Source organism: the organism of the source record quoted next, unplaced genomic scaffold, assembly GCF_019419815.1.
Source record: "Pyrus x bretschneideri cultivar Hongxiangsu unplaced genomic scaffold, Pyrus_bretschneideri_v1 Contig4, whole genome shotgun sequence".
Lineage (NCBI taxonomy): Eukaryota > Viridiplantae > Streptophyta > Magnoliopsida > Rosales > Rosaceae > Pyrus > Pyrus x bretschneideri.
The window spans coordinates 10,671,291-10,684,429 of NW_025999723.1; the positions used below are offsets into that span (position 1 = coordinate 10,671,291).

General features: G+C 37.1%; 2 protein-coding genes across 2 annotated transcripts; both read left to right on the top strand.

The window, feature by feature from the left end:
* The first annotated feature begins 422 nt into the window (after positions 1–422).
* LOC103929311 (transcription factor MTB1) lies at positions 423–3,097 on the top strand. Its single transcript, XM_048565431.1, has 2 exons — positions 423–674; positions 908–3,097. The coding sequence occupies exon 2, from the start codon at positions 949–951 to the stop codon at positions 2,779–2,781; it is 1,833 nt and encodes a 610-aa protein (XP_048421388.1). The 5' UTR covers positions 423–674; positions 908–948; the 3' UTR covers positions 2,782–3,097.
* A 5,783-nt stretch (positions 3,098–8,880) lies between these two features.
* On the top strand, positions 8,881–12,205 carry LOC125468690 (protein DEFECTIVE IN MERISTEM SILENCING 3-like). The gene is made up of 7 exons (XM_048564895.1): positions 8,881–9,069; positions 9,891–9,981; positions 10,238–10,481; positions 10,881–11,072; positions 11,146–11,466; positions 11,553–11,754; positions 11,906–12,205. Exons 1-6 carry the CDS (start codon positions 9,049–9,051, stop codon positions 11,728–11,730), a joined length of 1,047 nt encoding a protein of 348 aa, XP_048420852.1. The 5' UTR covers positions 8,881–9,048; the 3' UTR covers positions 11,731–11,754; positions 11,906–12,205.
* Positions 12,206–13,139: the final 934 nt, after the last annotated feature.

Consider the following 13,139-nt stretch of genomic DNA (forward strand, 5'->3'; position numbering starts at 1 on the left):
TACTAGTCCAACTCTATTATAAAGCTAAACCCATCCACTTTTTTTAAGATAAATAATATCGTTTGTTCAAAAAAAATTATATAAATAAATAACAAGAGAATTATTATTAGCATTTTGAAATTTTTATTTCACACTACAGTGTGCTTTTTTTAATTATATAAAATTTAAAATGTAAAATAAAATTTTTAGAATGTTAATATAATAATATAATAACAGTAATAAATTTGTTTAGTGTGAATTCGATGTGCCTTTTACATGTGCTTCTCATTTGGCAAACACACACACGAGAATCTTTGCCGACTACTCGTCAATCAACACCCGCAACAAAATGCTTTAACCACGGTTCAAAATTAACCCCAAATCAAAGCTTAAGCTTTTAACCACGGTTTACTCATGCTGTTTGGATTTAGGTGAAAGAACACACAACATACGTTACAAAACCCAGTTTCTCAACTCTCTCTCTCTCTCTAAGCTCCACACCTTTGCTTTAAACAGACCAAAGGCCAGACCTTTTTTCTGGGCTTTCATTGTTGCTTCTGAAATAGCTGCCTGTTTGTTTTCCGGGAAATTTTTTTTTCCTGCAGCTGAAGACTGGTTGCTGTGCCCAACATTCGTTTTCCTTGGCTGCCTTACCCAATCATCTTCTCATGATCCCATTTCGCTTGCCGAAGCTGGTGTGTGCAGTTTTCTCCTAACCTTGGTGTTTTCTGGGTTGATTTGTTATATTTTTTTTGGGTTTTGCTTTTCACTTGGAATTATGGATGTTTTAGATCTGAAATTGTAGCCCTGCTGGGTTGTTTGATTTGGTTGAATGTATAAGGTTTTGGTTTTAGCAAAAAAAGTTTGTATTTTTCATGGTTTTGGGGGTATTTGAGGCTGAGATTTGATCTGGGTTTCGAAAATTTAGCTTGCCTTTTGTAGGGTTGTTGATTTTTCTGGATTTTGGAGATGAAGATTGAGATGGGTTTAGGAGGAGGGGTTTGGAATGATGAAGATAAGGCCATGGTTGCTGCAGTTTTAGGAACTCGAGCTGTCGATTACTTGATTTCGAGCTCGGTTTCTTTGATTGAGAATTCGTGTATGGGGATAGGGACTGATGAGAATTTGCACAACAAGCTCTCGGATCTTGTGGAGCGTACGAATGCATCGAATTTTAGCTGGAATTATGCCATTTTCTGGCAGATTTCTAGGTCCAAGTCTGGGGATTGGGTTTTGTGTTGGGGTGATGGTTCTTGTAGAGAGCCTAAGGAAGATGAAGAGTCCGAAACCACGAGGATTCTCGGTCTTAGGCTTGAGGATGGGACCCAGCAAAGGATGAGGAAGATAGTGCTGCAAAAGTTACACAATTTGTTTGGGAGCTCAGATGAGTATAATGGTGCTCTTGGATTAGACCGGGTCACTGATATGGAGATGTTCTTGCTTGCGTCGATGTATTTTTCATTTCCAAGAGGAGAAGGGGGTCCTGGCAAGTGCTTGGCATCTGGGAAGCATGTCTGGCTCTTGGACTTATTGAAATCAGGGTCGGAGTATTGTGTTCGATCGTTTCTTGCCGAATCTGCTGGAATTCAGACCATTGTTTTAGTCCCAACAGATGTTGGTGTAGTTGAATTGGGTTCGGTGAGATCCATAGGGGAGCGATTAGAGTTGTTGCAGTCCATAAGGTCACTGTTTTCTACACAGTCCTCGCTCTTAAGGGCCAAGCCAGTGGCAGGTGTGCCGGTGATTGGAAGGAGGATAGATGAAAATGTCCAACTAACTAATTTGAGTCCTGTGGAGAGAGAGGAAGTAGTTCCCAAGATTTTCGGGCAAGAGTTGAACTCGGGGAACTCAGTCCGGCCTCGTTATAGAGAAAAACTTGCTGTTAGAAAGTTGGAGGAGAGGCCGTGCGATGTGTACTCAAATCGAAATAGGATTGCATTTTCAAGTCCCCGAAATGGTATTCATGGTTCAAGTTGGGCGAATATTCATGATATGAAACAGGGGAGCCCAATTGAGATGCATGTTTCTCAAAGTCCGGTGAATAATTTACAGGAGCTTGTCAGGGATGATTTTCGGCATAACCATTATCACCCACAGAAGCAGGTGCCAATACAAATTGACTTTTCAGGGACCACCTCAAGGCCTTCTGTCGTTTCCCGACCCATTGTTGTGGATTCTGAAAATTCAGATGCTGAAGCGCCATGCAAGGAAGACCAGCCAGGCACAGCTGATGAAAGGAGGCCGCGGAAAAGGGGTAGGAAGCCTGCAAATGGAAGAGAAGAACCACTCAATCATGTGGAGGCAGAGAGGCAGCGGCGAGAGAAGCTAAACCAGCGGTTTTATGCTTTAAGAGCTGTTGTTCCCAATATATCCAAGATGGACAAAGCATCCTTGTTGGGAGATGCCATTGCTTACATCAACGAGCTCCAGGCGAAGCTTAAAGTCATGGAAACAGAGAGGGAGAACCTCGGTGGCACTTCAAAAGATGTGTCAGCTTTGGGGGCTAGCTCAGGTTTTGGAATTCAGAACCAGGCACCTGATGTCGATGTTCAAGCTGTTAACGATGAGGTTATCGTAAGGGTGAGCTGCCCTTTGGATTCACACCCTGCATCAAGAGTCATCGAAGCATTCAAAGAGGCACAAATCACAGTTGTTGAGTCAAAACTTGCAGCAGCAGACAATACTGTCTCCCATACTTTTGTAGTGAAGTCTCAAGGATCGGAGCAGTTGACGAAGGAGAAGTTGATTGCAGCATTTTCCCGGGAATCCAACTCATTACAGTCATTGTCATCAGTCGGGTAGTGCGAGAACTGCAATTAACATAATCCAAGGTATAATACTGAAGAACCCATTTAAAAGTTTCTTCAGATGTTTTTGATATACAGCAGGGAATCCGAAAAGGAATAGCATTGCTAGCTAGAGTTAGACAAATAACTACCTAATGACCAAGTAGGGAGCAAGATTTCTGTGATTATTTTATAGCATACATATTTTGGTGTAAGTATTCTTGCAAGGTCGATTTCATTTGTAAGTTCAATCGATCCTCAAGGTGTTGGTTATGAAGAAGCTGATAGATTTGTTTTGTTTCTTAAATGTTAGTTTCATTATTTTCCCTTCATTTGCATCTGATCTATCAACGCTACTGTTATTTTTACTGGATGACATTGGTGTTGTATAAATGTAGTATATTCTTCTTCTGTTTTGTGGAGGATTAGACGAAAGTCGTACCCAGATTCTGCATTCAAATTCGATTACATTGTTCAGGCTTTTGGATCTCTTTTTTATTTTTCCTTTCTGGATTGCGAATTGATATGGTGGGAAATTTTGTTCCCAAAGGCAAGGTAAATTTGTTCTTCCTGTGGACAGAAAGTTTTGAAGGCTTCCTCGGTCTTTCTTCGCCTTTGTTTTTAGTTTACCTCCTTCTAATCTCTTCTGAGTGAAGTTATTGGTTGAATGCATGTGAAACCAAGAACTAGTTTATTCTCTTCTTGCTCTGCTTCCAAATTTTGGGTCCTCTTGTTATCTCTGCAGGGATTGTAACCCATTATCTATCCCCTCTTCGTATCTCTTGCACCAGATGATTTGACAAATAACCTGATGTGAGAGATACAGAAAGGGAGATAAAAATCTGGTTGCACCTTAGATTTTGCGTTGATTTTTGGGGATAATTCAGTAGAAAAAATAAGAAACATGTTTCCTTGGACCTACCTACCAGGTAATTTCTTTCACGAATTCTTCCATATGGAGAAAATAGTCATGTCAAATTAGAAATGTCAATTGGTGGGATGTGACAATACGTGTGAAGTCTTTCGGTCCAGGGACAGCAACAGAGGTGGACTTTTGGTATGCATATGTTTCATACTTCTTGCACAATTGAGATAACATGGGATTGGTGTGCCTTCACTGCCCTAGTCAGCATTTTCCTCGTTTGTTCCAGCAATTGTAACTGCTGTCACTGGTACCTCGACATGCTTTTCACAAGGGGCAGCTACTCGAAAGCTTTTTGTATTTTTTTTCAACTTTTTTTTTATTTTATTTATTTTTTAACATACGTCCATGCTGGGAGAAGGTTGCCTTGAATTTGAACACAGAATTTCCTGTGCAGGATGAACCTTGCGCTCAACCACTTCAGTTTGGTTGCTGTGATGGTGGATTTAATTTGTAATTTGCAAATTGAAACTATTGATTGTTACTGCAGAAACCAAATGCAGGAACATTCTTAGATTTAGTTTCTCATCTTTTTTCTTACTTCTCTTGGTAGGGATTTTTTAGTACGCTTCTGAGTATATTAAATATTGATATGTTCTGTTGTTAAAATTTTGATCTGATATCCAATTTCTAAGATTTAACAACCAAAAATACATCGGAACATAATAGAATTTTCGATCTCAACCAGTTGAGTGAGATTTTCATAGATGCACATGAAAAGGAGCAAATGAATAGATCATGTTCTCAAATTCTAGGCCTTCGCTTTTTATAGTTCTTCTTTCTATAAAGAAATTGAGGCATCTCAAAACCCTACTATAACATAATTTGAGAGAAAAAGTAGAAAAAATTGAGGCCATGGTTCCAAGAAATCAACACACACACACACACACACACACACACACACACACACACACACACATATATATATATATATAATTACCATAAAAACTCAATGGAAGAATGTGGTCCATATGGTATGTGCATTAGACAATTGGCTTGACCAGGGAAGCAGATTATGTCAGAAACCATGTTCTCCATGTGTGCTCGAAAAAAGGCCAAGGACTATGAAAAGTTAAAGCAAAACTGAGAGAAAAAAACAAAAACAATGACATGGGGGAGAATTTTAGTATGCTACTGGTATATGGGATAACATTCAACTATGGTTGTTTTGGTCCATGACATACATTAGAGCACAATAGAATTTTCAAAACGTTATGATCAATCACGTAGAGAACAAACAATAATAAAGAGAAACACTCAAACAATCTAACACTTATGTGCAATAATAACATCAAATGCCATCTTCCTTGGTTAGGATTAGGAATTTGGATAAATTTGAACTCTAAAACATAGACACACCCCGCCCACTTTTGTGCTTTATGTGCCTAATTTTCTATTTGGTATGGTTGCAAATTGCAAAAATGCTAAAAACATGTGGTCAAAAGTGGAGGATTGACAACAATTGCAACTGCCCATGTGTGGTTTAGGCATTTGTTTTTGTGCCTACATCTGTTCGGCCTTTGCAGTGTTTGCTTTTGCCCCAGTTTCGGAACTTGCTAGCTATCTGGCTTCCTCAAAGTCAAAGTATTGAAACTTCCAAAATAGCAAAAGTATGTTGTTTTTGGTGTGTTTGTAGGTTTATTAGAGCATCTAAAAGGCAGTGCATGTCATGTGAAGATCGCGGTGCATGCATGGCTAATGTACGGACGTGATGAGGGCCGGGAGAGAGAAGAGAACTTGTGAAAACTTTCATGAAACGATTCATGCAACCTATATGTCTGTTAAACTCGTAAATTATTAAAAATTAAATTGGTGAAATATTTAAACGAAGTAAGTTTATGTAACTCTTCTCTTTATCGCTCTCTATCACTATCATCAAAAGAGTGATTAGGAATTTTAAAAACCCATAATTGGCAAGTTTTCCTCCTAATTATATGGTTCCACTTGATAAAAAGAAATGGAGCCTTCTCAATTCCATGATATGTGTCCTGGATAGTCGTAGTATTGTACTGGATGACCATGACCAGTGAAGAAGAAAGCGTATTTTATATATATATATATATATATATATATATATCTATGTACACATACATATTGTATATAATAGATATATACACACGATTATAATGTTATATTATCAAGAGAGCATGTAGCTTGATTGCATGCCTACCACTACTCCACAAGTCCATTGGTTGAAGGAAAAAAGAAAGTGCCGGAGATAATGAAGATTTTGACAGATTTTATGCAGACTTTTGGCAACTAAGTTGTTACTTGACAAGCAAGTTTCAAGCTTTTAGTCAATAAAAATCTATATAAATACAAATATCTGCCCAGTTAGCGTGTTTGAATTGTTTCGTCTGAAGAATAAAAATCATTATCTTGATGCTAATTACACTTGGAATATAAAACGGAAAGAAAAAAAAAACAATTTTCTTTTCAAACCAAACAAGGAAAAAATTTGACCCCAATAAAATATGTAGTTTGAGTTCTCTCGTAAAGAGAAGGACACAGTAGCATCTCGTGCGATATTTTAATGTCATCTAAAGAAATTTTGCACATGACACTGTATTATTGTTGAATCAGAATTTCATCATAACAAACATCACGAAAAAAATGTACATGTACCATATATAGAAGTTACTCTCCTTGGTAAGAGTTAAGACCTTATTAACATTAGACTAAGCCAAATTTTCAACTTTCAAAGAGTTAGTCGAGTAGAAAGCGAGAAAGGTTTGAAAACATGAAGAGAACGTTCTTAAACTAACCAACCCATGAAGAAACTATGAGCCTGTAAAATGATTTGGGCCCAACTTTGAGATTGGAACATCAATTCATAACCTTCTAAGAGAATGGGAGCTTCTCTTTGTACTCAAACAATATCCATTCTCACCAAGTGATATCTAAAAATCTTTTCTCCTTACCTAGTCACTCATCTAAAACTATTCTTCAAAATAAAAGTAAATTTTACCTATTATTATTTTCTCCTCTCACCCAACAAATCCACGGTTGAAGGCCTTTCTGAAGAAGTCGAACACACCATTACCATCTGTTAGGCCTGTAAATTGGGCCAGACCGGACCGGCCTGAGCCTAAGAAGTGAGGTCGCTTGCCCTACCCGACCCTAAACTTTCGGCCCTAAGAGTAAAACGGGCCAAGTTAGCTAGGCCCTTAACATTCGAGCCTATAAACGGGCTTCCGGCCCAACCCTATTTTGGACCACGGTATTTCTTTATTGAACTAAAAAATAAATATTTTATTGATGTTAAGAACTGAACCTACGAGCTCTAATTCAATTTTATACATTACCATTCAATTAATAGTCTTAAATTGTTAAAAAATTAATTAAACCGTACAAATAAATGAGCTTATACCAAATTAATAAATTTTCATGCAAGTGGCCATCTACCTCAGTGGTGGAAAGAAGTGTTGTCCTTGTAACATGGCAAAGGTTCGAATTCTGTCAGCTCCCTAATCTAACATATATCTAACAAATTTATCGTTTGACAAAAAAAAAAATACATAAATAAATTTTCATTACATCGGGCCGAATCATGCTCGACCCTTAGGACAGGACTATGGACCGGCTAATGGCCTAAAGGCCCATGCAGTACTCATTTGAAAAAAGCCCAATTAAAGCCCAATTCTACAATCTACCCGGGCCAGCTCAGAGACATTTTGAGACGAGATAAAAGAAGCAATTGTGGTCGAATTGAGTTTTCTATAATTTTTGAATCTCATCTATTGCACAACTTTTAATTTTTCTCTCACATTTAAAAGTTGAAACTCCATCCTTCTTATCTAAAAAAATAAAAAATTTGAAACTCCATCAAAACTCGAAAGTCAACAAACCATACTTGTTCGAAGCAAACCATCCTAAACCATATTTATTCTTACGTTAATAAAGTCTAACGACCATTGAATGCATTGGTGTGAGCATTTTCATTTTTTACATCATCTTGGATGCATTGATTTTGGACAACTTTAACGAAAATCTCCCGGTACTATTCATTTTAATGAAAAACTACATTTTTACACTAAAAAGTCAATCTTGGTACTATTCACTTTACCCTTTATTTTGTCCTCATCGTTAAAACTCAAAATTTTCAAGTATTTTTCATTGGTTTTCCTTTGATCTTATGGATCATCTGTCTTTATCAACATTATCTACAAATCTTTGTTTACAAGTACTTTTTTTTTTTTTTTTTTTTTTGTCTTTTTATTTTATAAAAAAGGAACAACTAATGGTAAATCACTGTAATTATTTATAGCTTTTAATGAACATTAAACTTTATTTTATTTATTTTTTTTTTTTGAAAAGCACTAAACCCTAACTTGTTCTCTTAAAAAAATCTTGAAAATTTTAGAACTGTGTTAAATAATATTTAACATTGTGTGATTGTATAAATTCTTGGTAAATTTGTTTTAGGATTCATATGTAAAGTGATGCTTTCCTATTACGTTTTTGTACTACTTGGTGAGTAAGTTTCTCTCTATTCATGGTTTATAAATAAAGGCACTAATATAAGGATAATACATCTACAAATTCTCTAAGCTGTATTCTCTCATTTTTCTCTCTCTATTGTTGCACCTCCTTCTCTCCTTTCAATAAATTGCTTACAACACGTTATCATGTATGCTTCATTTTCTCTCTCTTAAATGAACCATCTACTTCTCTTTTGTGTTGATCAATCTTACAACCACTTGCATCACTCGACGAGTTGATGCTCCTTTATGCCTTCAGTTTTGGGCACATCTCCTTCTTCGTTGTTCATCTTCTTGCTTGTTTTCTTGCTCTTCTTTCTCTTACAACCTACTTAGGTTATCCATTTTTGAAATAAATTTCTTTTCTAAAAATCTATGAATTGAGATGAGTAGGGAGGATGAAGTAGATGTGGTGGTTTAAAGGGCTTTTATGTAGAAACATGAGGAAACAATATATTGAATAAGGACACGTAACACTACATAAATGTTCGAGAATCTTAACAAGGTCTTAGCGAATGTTATCAATGGATAATGACACATGGCACATCAAAAGTGGTTAAAAATCTTAAGTGATAATTATAGATAAAAAAAACCCAAAAAACATAAAATAAAAAATATATATTTGTAAATAGTAATCATCGTTGTCATTACCCTTCCTTTTTCTAAGAATGTGAACTTGCACAAAATAATTATTTTTATAGGACAATTTCATTACCTGTCCTTGGCCTTGCCTTTCCCCTAAAACCGGTGAACTTGCTCTAAGAAAAATGCTAAGCAAGTTCCAGAAAACCACAAAGCTGCCATTCCGCTCTGAACTGCCCGAAACCTCAACAGAGCAAAAATCAGAAAGCCGCTGAGAGTCAATTTCTTCGCCTTCGGCATGTCAAAACCGAACCACCAGGTTATATATCTGCCTATTTTGTTTCTCTTATTTCCTATTTCTCCACTGCTTTCGCTCTTGAATCTTTCTTGCTGCAGAGCTCTCAATTTTTACCATGAACTGAAGTAAAAGCTCTTCTTTTTGGATTATCAAGTGCCCAGAATGTTTCAGTGTAATTTTTTGCTGTAATTTAGTCTCGTGGTATAAAAGATTTTCTGGGTATTTGCAAGTTGGAAACATAAAAGTGCTTAGAGTTTCAAATTGGTATTTTTTGGACAATTTTAAGGTGATTTATTTACTTGGAGTGTAAAACCTAGATAAAATTTGGAATGTAATAGCAGAAATATATGCTTGATCATATGGGTTTTGGTTTAAATTAAAAAAAAAAAAAGGAATATGGGTGAGAAATGGAAGGTGAATCTATATATTCACCATCTAACGGTCAGATATGATAAAATAGGAAAGTAATAGCAGAAATATATGCTTGATCATATGGGTTTTGGTTTAAATTTAAAAAAAAATGTGGAATATCGGTAAGTAAGGTGAATCTATACATTCATCATATAATGGTCAGATATGATAATTCTTTATTTTGGTTGCATATATGCATGTACCGTAGCCATGTCCGTGAGGTAGCATGGTGTGAGAATGTGGCAATGCAATGTGAATTGTGATATGTAAAGTTGTGTACTTTTATATATTTATATATGTGTGTGTGTTTGTTACTGATACTCGGGTTTGAGTCGTTGTTGGATATGCACAAATGATTTCTGCAAACTTCTGCCATATGCTGAATAGATAACAACCAATTTCTCATTAGTTCATTTTAACAAATTCTTCAGAATAATCTAGAAATCAAGCGGCACGAGGATAATATTAAGTTCCTTCAGAATGAGATAAACCGCTTAGGTGAATCTTTACTGGAATTGCAAGGTAAACCCCCTCCCTCCCCTTCTAATTATCCATCCAAATCGCAGTTTGAAGTATGATGCTTTCAGGTACTTTCTGTAATAAACTAGGGTTATTCATTTTGATTTTGTCGAAAAGAAAGTTCTGTCACGTTGAGTAAGTTCCAGCTCTGCCTAGTATTAAATTAGCAGGACATAACCGTGTTCTACAAAATTCATCTATTCTTTTCTGTCTAGTATGTTCTAGATATGACACTACCAAACCTCGACTGTCTTTCCAGTGAGTCTTGCAAAGCATCAGTCAGCCAATGGTACTGTAACAACAAATGAAAATGGTCCTACTGCTGAGGAGGAAGACCAAATATTGCGGCATGAAAAATCCGCGGCTGGCTTATTGTGCAGGCTGAAACTGTTAAAATCACAGCATGCGAGTCAGGCTTTGAATTTGGCTCTGACAAAGGATGTGCTGGGTATTGTTGGCATTGTTGCCACACTTGGCAGAGTCGAGGATGACAACCTTAGCAGGTCAGATTTTCTTATTATCCATTTCTTTCTCCTGGTATAAAACAGATTTCGCTGGATGAAGTCAAAATTTCTTCACATTATATTTCTTAACTGGCTTTATTGATCGTCCAAATTAAAGGATTCATGATAACGGATTAGTAGGTTGCATTGTTGAGTTCATTCCTGCTTTAGGTTCTGCTACTGCTCAAACTTACTGTAACTGATATAATTTCTGATTTAAAAAAAAAAAACATCATTGGTCTTGTTTAACCAGACAAATAATAGGCCAAACTAGTACGTCAGGTGCATATGGGGGCCTTTAGAAAACTAATGGCCTGCTTTTATGATTTAACCTTTGACCCATGAAGGCCACTATTTACAACCTTGTCTGACATGTGCTTCCCTGTAACTTTGAACTAGGCTTCTCTCGGAGTACTTGGGACTGGAAACTATGCTAGCAATTGTATGCAGGACAAGTGAAGCTGTTATGGTTCTAGAGAAGTATGATGGGGATGGGACAGTACTCACCAGCGCTGGCATACATGGTCTAGGAGCTTCTATTGGGAAGAGCATAAAAGGGCGGTTTCTGGTCATATGTCTAGATGATTTGAGGCAAGAAACCCGTTCAATGTTTTCTTTCAAGTTGCTATTACTTATCACATTCTTAACCGTTGTTTGTTTTTAGTCCATATGTTGGGGGATTTGTAGCTGATGATCCACAAAGGAAGCTTGCTCTTCCCAAACCACAGCTACCAAATGGGGAGTGTCCGCGCGGCTTTCTTGATTATGCAGTGAACACGATCAATTTGGATGGCAATAACTTAGTTAATGTCACCAGCAGTGGGCATGGTCTCAGAGAGACACTATTCTATTGTCTCTTTTCTCGCCTCCAAATATACAGAACCAGAGCAGAGATGCTTCTTGCTCTCCCATGCATAAATCATGGAGCACTGTCTTTAGATGGCGGGATTATTAAAAAGAGTGGTGTGTTCATCCTGGGAAGCAGGTTAGTTTGGAATTAAAATAAAACTCACAAAACTTTTGTCTAATGGTAATACTGATTTTTCTTATAAAATTGTTATCTACTCTCAGCAAAGATACAGAGATCAAATTTCTTGCAAAATCTGGAGAATCTAGTATGACTGCGAACTATGACGAAACTGAGGATATGATCAAGAAGCTGAAATTAAAGCGAACGCATGTTGCTGAGGATATGCAAAGAGAACAAGAATTGTTGGACTTCGCTAAGGCAAACTTGGCACAAGTGTGATTCCGAGAATTTTCCTTTCTGCAGGTACTGCCCCAAGGATCTCTTGAAAACTGTAACATATAATTCATGGGCCTTTATCATTGCAAATTTATTCATGTGTACCACCGTGATTGGTGTCAACTTGCCATTATAGACTGGATGTTACTCTAACCTTTTCTTGTATCGGTTATAACAGATGCATGCAGGCCAAGATGGCAGGCATCGGCAGATTGGTCGGTTTTTTAGGCCACGACGGCGGCATCAGCATATCGGTTGGATTGTTTTGTTTTCAATTGCCGCCTCTTGTGCCTTCTTTGTACCAAATTGGAAAAGCAGCGTAGTGTGGATTTTCCCCGTCCGTTGCTTATCGGTTGGCTTGAACCTGTACTGTGTTCATCCCCAAATCATGTTTGGTTTGTAATCGTATTGTAACCTTAGAAATTATGGATTCTTTTTCCATTACCATGAAGAATAAAAACATACACTAGGGTCCGTATTTTTCGCCTCAAACTCTTTAATACACCCCATGCTTACTTTTTCAGTGAAAATACCCCATGCTTACTTTTCAGTTAAAAATATCTTAACACATTGTTTGTGGTTTTAGTGATTAGGGTTTTGTACTACAATGGAAGGAGTGAATGGATTTGAGAGCTTGAAGAAAAAGAATATTAGGTTATGGGTTATCTTTGTCCAAAAAAAAAAAAAAGATATAGGTTATCTAACTTTGGGGTGTACTTTATTTATTTTTATTTATTATTATTGACACTATGGGAGAGGGGGTGAGCTTAGTCTCACAATGGGTTAGCAATAATATGGTTCAAATTTGTCTTTAGCTAGAATCAAACCTAAAACTTCTCACTTAAATGTGAATAAGAATATCACTAGACCGTAGTACTAAGGGGTAACTTTGGGGTGTACTTAGAAAAAAGGAAAAATTGGTTTTCAAAACCTTATGGAGACCAAATTGTAACGACCCATCCCCAGTTATTATGGTTTTTATAATTTTAAAGTGTGAATTTACAAAAATGCCCTTCGAGGCAAAAACATTGACTTTTGTTGACCGCCTTGTCGTGTCACGTAAGGTTCGTTTCCTTGGCATAGCCTCTTAGTACTCGTTGTTACGAATGTCAGGGCGTAAGCAGAAGTGAATTTGGAGCTAAAACGAAGATTTTACGAGACTCGGAACAATAAGGGTATTTTGGTAATTTTACAATTGGAAATATTTCTCCATCATGGACCATTAGGATGGCGACACGTGGCAGATTTCTCCCCATTTTCTAGGGTGTTCCTTTACCCGTGGTCTCTCTCTTTCTAGAATTTTTCCTCTCTCTCCTTATTCCTTCTCTTCCTCCTTATTTCTCCTCGGGAAACACCTTTCTCCCTCAGCTCTCTCTCCTACTGAGCTTTCTTCTTCTCACCTCTGTCGATCA